At 37.5% G+C, this 7,992-nt stretch overlaps 1 protein-coding gene across 1 annotated transcript; it reads right to left on the bottom strand.

Moving 5' to 3' along the window:
* Positions 1–4,241: 4,241 nt before the first annotated feature.
* On the bottom strand, positions 4,242–5,438 carry LOC111390454. Its single transcript, XM_023015503.1, has 2 exons — positions 5,262–5,438; positions 4,242–4,784 (listed from the first exon to the last, which is right to left on the bottom strand). The coding sequence occupies exons 1-2, from the start codon at positions 5,436–5,438 to the stop codon at positions 4,242–4,244; spliced, it is 720 nt and encodes a 239-aa protein (XP_022871271.1).
* Positions 5,439–7,992: the final 2,554 nt, after the last annotated feature.

The following is a 7,992-nucleotide window of genomic DNA, read 5'->3' as shown; positions in this document are numbered from 1 at the left end:
GGATGGAAAACCTATTTGAAATTTGAAATGTCCAGTAGTGCAATGTCATGTGGCGAAGTGTAAACTAAACTGTAAACCATACTGTACATGTCGCGGGGTTCATATCGATTGAACTATGCTATTTGTACACTAATTTTTGACACGTTGCTTGACACTTGCATTGTTGTCAAGTACTTGCATTATTGTTAAGTGTCAATCGGATGGGAAAACTGTTTGAAATTTAAACTGTCCAGTAGGGTAATGTCATGTGGCAAATTTTAAACTAAAGTGTACACCATAGTGTACATGTCGTAGGGACCTTACCGATTGAACTTTGCTATTCGTACGCTGATTTTTGACAAGTTGTTTGATGGAAAAACTGTTTGAAATTTAAACTGTCCAACAGGGTAATGTCACTTGGCAAAGTGTAAACTAAAGTGTACACCGTAGTGTACATGTCATAAGGTCCTTACCAATTGAACTTTGCTATTTGTACAATGATTTTTGACACGTTGTTTGACACATGCATTGTTGTCAATTGTCAATTGGATAGGAAAATTGTTTGAAATTTAAATTATCCAACAGGGTAATGCCACATGAAAAAGTGTAAACTAAAGTGAACACCATAGTGTACATGTATCAAGGTCCTTATCGATTGAACTTTACTATTTGTACACTGGTTTTTGACACGTTGTTTGATACTTGCATTGTTGTCAAGTGTCAATTGGATGAGAAAACTGTTTGAAATTTAAACTATCCAAAAGGGTAATGTCACATGGCAAAGTGTAAACTAAAGTGTACACCGTAGTGTACATGTAGCATTTTTCTTATCAATTGAACTTTGCTATTTGTACACTGATTTTTGACACGTTGGTTGACACTTGTAATGTTATCAAGTGTCAATTGGATGGGAAAATTGTTTGAAATTTAAACTGTCCAATAGGGTAATGTCACGTGGTAAAGTGTAAACTAAAGTGTAAAACATAGTGTACATAAAGCAAGTTTCTAACCGATTGAACTTTGCTATTTCTACACTAATTTTTGACACGTTGTTTGACACTTGCATTGTTGTCAAGTGTCAACTGGATGGGAAAACTATTTGAAATTTAAACTGTCCAATAGGGTAATATCATGTGGAAAAGTGTACACCATAGTCTACATATAGCAAGGTCCTTACCGATTGAACTTTGCTATTAGTGCACTGATTTTTGACACGTTGTTTGACACTTGCATTGTTGTGAAGTGTTAATTGGATGGAAAAACTGTTTGAAATTTAAACTGTCGAACAAGGGAATGTCACTTGGCAATGTGTACACTATGATTTACACCATAGTGTACATGTAGCATGATTCTTACCGATTGAACTTTGCTATTTGAACACTGATTTTTGACACGTTATTTGACATTTGAATTGTTGTCAAGTGTCAATTGGATGGAAAAAATGTTTGAAATTTAAACTGTCCAACAGCGTAATGTCACATGGTAAAGTGTAAACGAAAGTGTACTTGTAGCAAAGTTCATACCAATTGAACTTTGCTAATTGTACACTAATTTTTGACACGTTGTTTGACACTTGCATTGTTTTCAAGTGTCAATTGGATGAAAAAAATTGGTTAAAATTTAAACTGTCCAACAAGGTAATGTTATATGATAAAGTGTAAACTAATGTGTACATGTAGCAAGGTTCATACCGATTGAACTTTGCTATTTGTACACTGATTTTTGACACGTTATTTGACATTTGCATTGTTGTCAAGTGTCAATTGGATGAAAAATTGTTTGAAATTTAAACTGTCCAATAGGGTACTATCACGTGGTAAAGTGTACACCATAGTGTGCAAGTCACAAGGTTCTTACCGATTAAACTTTGCTATTTGTACACTGAGTTTTGACACGTTGTTTGACACTTACATTGTTGTCAAGTGTCAATTGGATGGGAAAACTATTTGAAATTTAAACTGTACAACAGAGTAATGTCACGTGGCAAAGTGTAAACTAAACTATACACCATAGTGTACATGTAGCAAGTTTCTTACTGATTGAACTTTGCTATTTGTACACTGATTTTTGACATGTTGTTTGACACTTACATTGTTGACAAGTCTCAATTGGATAGGTAGACTATTTGAAATTAAACAGTCCAACAGGGTAATGTCACGTGGCAAAGTGTAAACTAAATTGTACACCATAGTGTATGTGTAGCATGGTTCTTACCAATTGAACTTTGCTATTTGTACACTGATTTTTGACACGTTGTTAGACACTTGCATTGTTGTCAAGTGTCAATTGGAAGGTAAAACTATTTGAAATTTAAATTGTCTAACAGGGTAATGTCACGTGGTAAAGTGTAAACTAAATTATACACCATAGTGTACGTGTAGCAAGGTCCTTATCGATTGAACTTTGCTATTTGTACACTGATTTTTGACACATCCTTTGACACTTACATTGTTGTCGAATGTTAATTAGGTGGGAAAATTGATTGAAATTTAAACTGTCCAACAGGGTAATGTCACGTGGCAAAGTGTAAAGTAAAGTGTACACCATAGTGTACAGGTGGCAAGTTTCTAACCGATTGAAGTTTACTATTTCTACACTGATTTTTGACACGTTGTTTGGATTTGCATTGTTGTCAAGTGTAAATTGGATGGGAAAATTGTTTGAAATTTAAACTATCCAAAAGGGTAATGTCACGTGATAAAGTGTAAACTAAAGTGTACACCATAGTGTATATGTTAAAGCCTCCATTGCCCGAGTCTTGAGCACAGTGTCCAACTGGAAGGCCTAGTGAAGGATTTGAGGGCTAAAACGTTGACTTGGCACAAAGATTAGAGAAGGCCTTATACTACGGGGATGAGGTGAGGGTAGCTCGGGCCAAAGCAGAAGAGGTCAAGAAGAATAAAGTGGAGCATAGACACATGTGGTGAAAACTGAGACCGCGTCGGAGCAATTAACAAGGAAAAGGTGAGATCACCTCGTCATGGAGGCTTTAGATGCCTCCAACAAGGAAAAGGCTGAGCTGAGGCAGTGGGTGAAGGCCCATGTTGAACAGATCGAATCCCTTAAAGAAAAGGTGAAAGATGTTGGGGATTCAGCCGTGCAACATGTCATTGACCACTTTGAAGAGCACGAGTTGTACGACACTTTTGCTAACTATTGGACCTCATGGAATGCCCAAGCTATATTGCAGTGCCTCAGGGAACCTGGACATTTCAACTCTAGAGGAAGAGTTTGGTGGGCCTATTGGAGGTCATCTTGACATTGCGGCTGCCGAAGGGGCTACAGCGGCTCCCGATGAAATAGAGAAATGGGAGGGGGCCATAGTACCAGTAGAGTAGGACTATATATTGTAATGGCTTCGGCCCACTTCTTGTAATCCTCCTAATAATGAAATGAAATATTTTTTCAAGTGTTATAACTTCTTCCATTCATGATTGAACTATCTACTGCATTATTGTGTAGATATTGCAAGTTCATAAACGCTACTAATCACCAATCAGTAGCATGAGCACTATCCAACGAGTAGAATACTAATGAGATGAGCTTCCATTAATAATTTAAACTTAACATTATCATAAACTAAGGAAGTGTCACTATCAGCACTTAGTTAGATAGGAATGAGTTGCCCTAATGTTTCCAGGCACTGTTTAATGTGACATTCGCTACCAAACCGACAATTAAGATTAAAATCATCCCCAAGAAAGCCAAAGCAAGGTTTTAGATCAAATTCAATAAATTTGGAACCAAGCAACCCGAATCGTCGACGATGTGCGGACCTCTTGATTATGCCAAAATATGTGAATCTCACCCATTAATTGGAACGCCAGAAGATTTAAATCTTGATAAGTTCGTAGATTGTCCAATTGAAGAACACAGGAAGAAAGCAATAAAAGTCTCTCAATAATAATAATGTCAAAAGTTCTAATACAATGAACAATAATGAGTATCCATACTAAAACCATAAGACATGGTAAAAACGTGCATAATCTCCAAAATATGCTAAAATTATGGAAATAAATAAATTCTATCAAAAAAAGAAAAAATCGCAAAATTTGGAAAAATCCTCCTTGAAATACACCCATGTGGTCCCATGGTTCAATTCCATGCAGCCGTATAGAACAACCAAGTTCAGCCAGTTGAGACCCTGTTCCTATCTATGCGACCGTAGGAGGTGGAGAACTATGCAGTCTCATGGTTCTTCACTTCGGCTCCATTTTTGTCCATTTTTAATACATTGATCCAAGCTTCTTCTGCCTTCAATCCTAACATGAAACTTGCTCTGTTTTGAATCCCAAACATGGTTCATCAATGGTTACCTTAACGAGCAATCCCAATGCCTCTTTCACTTGCTTCGCCCTCGATTGCGTCATCTTTTCCCAGTCGACTATCAATGGATCTTTCCCCGGGCTTGATATTGGAATTGACTTTGTCGTTTGTGTCTTCTTGATCACATCATCCCCTTCCTCTTTGAAAGGATTCATCCTCAAATCTGAACCTGCATCAAAGAGAAAAAGATCATACACATTAAAAGTTGATGAAACGCTATACTCACTTGGAAGATCTAATGTGTATACGTTGTCATTGATCTTCTCAAGTACTTGAAACGGTCCAACTCCCCATGGCTGCAACTTTGATTTTCTCTGTTCTAGGAATCGGTCTTTCGTGAATTGCACCCAAACCCAATCTCTTGGTTTGAAGGTAACAATCTTCCTGCCCTTATTTTCTTGCTCGGCATAATGCTTGCTCTTCTTCTCGATTTGCTCCTGTACCTTTCCATGGAGTGACTTCACCAACTCGGCCTTCCTCTTCCAATCATGGTCCTATTCACTACTTTGGTTTGATCATCGGTTTGTGGGTGACAAGTTGTAGAAAATAATAATTTCGTGCCTAACTTATTCCACAAGACCCTCCAAAAGTGACTAAGAAATTTGACATCCCTATCTGACACAATACTCTTAGGTACTCCATGCAAGTGCATAATTTCTTTAAAGAACAAGTCTGCAATGTTAGTGGCATCATCAGTTTTATGACATGGAATGAAATGTGCCATTTTACTAAACATATCCACCACTACAAAAATCGAATCCCGTCCCTTTTTAGTCCTAGTTAAACCTAACACAAAATCCATAAAAAGTTTACCCAAGGTTCACTAGGCACTGGTAAAGGTGTGTAAAGTCCATGAGGTAGACCCTAGATTTAGCCTTTTTAGTCCTAGTTAAACATCGAATCCCGTCCCTTTTTAGTCCTAGTTAAACCTAACACAAAATCCATAAAAAGTTTACCCAAGGTTCACTAGGCACTGGTAAAGGTGTGTAAAGTCCATGAGGTAAGACCCTAGATTTAGCCTTTTTACAAGTTATGCATCGACTGCAAATCCGTTCCATATCAACTTTCATTTTAGGCCAATAAAAATGGTCAGTTAATATTTCTAAAGTCTTTGCTACCCCAAAGTAACCCATTAGTCCCCCACTATGTGCTTATCTAACAAACAACTCACACATAAAGCAATTAGGAACACATAATTTGTTTTCCCTTAAAAGTACACCTCATGCTTAAAGTACTTATCTACAACCTCTTTATGACATGAATTGTAAATGTTGGAAAAATCAAGATCATTATATACATGCCCTTGATGTACTCAAAACCAAGTAATTTCGCACTAAAAGTAGTTAGAATCATATACCTTCGCGACAATACATCTGCTACCACATTTTCCTTTCCTTATTCGTAATGGAAGACATATGAAAAAGTTTCTATGAATTTCATCCAGTGTGCATGTCATTTGTTCAACTCACTTTAACCACGCAAATGCTTCAACGATTCATGGTCGGTGTAAATTACGAACTCTTTTGGCCATAGGTAATGTTGCTATGTCTCCAAATCTCAAACAAGTGAATAGAGCTCCTTATCATATATAGGATAGTTGAGAGCTACACCACTTAAGTTTTCACTAAAGTAGGCGATCGGTCTCTTATCCAGCATTAAGAATGCTCCAATACCTATTCTTGATGCATCACACTCAATCTCAAAAGTTCTGTCAAAGTTAGGAAGTGCTAAAATCGGTGCTTTACACAACCTTTGAAACCCCACTTTTTTCTTGACAATTTCAGTTAGTGGCATGGTAATCGTGCTAAAATCTCTAACAAAACGCCTATAAAAACTAGCCAATCCATGAAAATTTCTAACTGCAGTTATGTTTTTAGGTGTTGGCCAATCCTTAATAGCCTTTATTTTCTCTTCATCTACCTCTACATCATTAGCACTCACTACAAAGCCTAGAAATTCAACCCTATCCATGCAAAATGTGCACTTTTTAAAATTGGCATAAAGTTGTTCTTTCCTCAAAACCACAAGCACACACCTCAAATGTCCTACATGCTCATCAAGATTCTTCCTATAGATCAAAATGTCATCAAAATAAACTACAACAAATTTTTCAATGAAAACACGGAAAACAGGTTTCATTAGTCGCATAAAAGTGCTTGGTGCATTTGTGAGCCCAAATGGTATGACTAACCATTCATACAACATGTATTTAGTTTTAAAAGTCGTCTTCCATTCATCATCCTCCCTCATGCAAATTTGATGATGCCCACTCCTAAGATCAATTTTGGTAAATATGTATACACCATGTAGCTCATCTAACATGTCATCTAGTCTAGGAATTGGGTGACGATATTTTATCGTGATGTTGTTGATGGCTCTGCAATCTACGCACATTCTCCAAGTTCCATCTTTCTTTGGCACCAGCAGTATAGGTACATCACATGGACTCATGCTTTCCCTCACATAACCCTTGCTCATCAATTCTTCAACTTGTCTCTGAAGCTCCTTTGTCTCCTCTGGATTACTCCAATAAGCTGGTCGGTTAAGAATGATAGCTCCAAGTATGAAGTCAATTTAGTGCTCAATTCTCCTAATGGGTGGTAACCCACTAGGCACGTCCTCCGAAAATACATCTTCAAATTCTTGCAACAAAGAAATAGCCAAACTAGGGAGGGATGTGTTAGGCTCCTCAAAGTTGAGGAGTTGTAAACTAATAGTATCATTTGTTGTCTCTCCATTATTGCCTTTTTCAATTCAATCCCTCTCACAAAGAAATTTTGTTTCGGCTTTTCTCTCCTCATGGAAGACTCTCTTTCTTTTCTCCCATGTGACCCCACTCACTTTTCCTCTCTATTAGCCACCTCATTATTTTCTCTCGATTCTTCTTCATTTTTCAGTTGAACTTGGTCCTCATATACTTGTGCTAATTTTAATGGCGCAAGAGTGATAGGCCTCCTATCTTTCACGAAACTATTCTTATTTTTATACCCATCATGCATTGCTTTCCTATCGTATTGTTATGGCCTTCCTAACTTGATATGCCCCGCATGCATAGGTACAACATCACACATCACCTTATCTTGATATTTATCAATGGAAAATTAATTAACACACTTTTTGTCACCTTGATTTTCCCACATTCATTCAACCATTGTAATCTATAGGGCTGAGGATGCTTTAATAATGTTAAACCCAATTTTTCCACCATATTAGTATTGGCCATGTTAGTACAACTTCCACCATCAATTATTACACTACATACCTTGCCATTGATGTGAGACCATGTGTGGAATACATTTTCTTGCTGTTGCTCCAAGTCACCCGCCTTGATTTGAGCGCTGAGAGCTCGCCTCGTGACCAACAGCTTACCACCAACCTCATACTCCGTGGTGTCTTCTTCATCAGCATCCTCCAATTCTGGCATATCTGTATAATCACTTTCAGTTTCCACTTCCCCTCTGTTTCGCGAAATCATTATTTTCTTGTTTGGGCATTGAGAAGCAATGTGCCCATTTCCCAAGCAACGAAAACATTTAATATCCTTATTTCTTGATGGCTGTGACTCCCTCTTTGGTATGGCCTTGCTAGCACCCTCTTCTTTGCCTCTTGGTACCTCAACTTTCTCTCTTGTAACAGTTCCATCTCCTTTGTTATTTTCCCACTTCGATTTTCAAGAAGGATTAGAAC

This window comes from Olea europaea, unplaced genomic scaffold (assembly GCF_002742605.1).
Source record: "Olea europaea var. sylvestris unplaced genomic scaffold, O_europaea_v1 scaffold682, whole genome shotgun sequence".
Lineage (NCBI taxonomy): Eukaryota > Viridiplantae > Streptophyta > Magnoliopsida > Lamiales > Oleaceae > Olea > Olea europaea.
The sequence above is the reverse complement of the archived record's forward strand: the minus strand, read 5'-3'. Positions and strand labels throughout refer to the sequence as shown.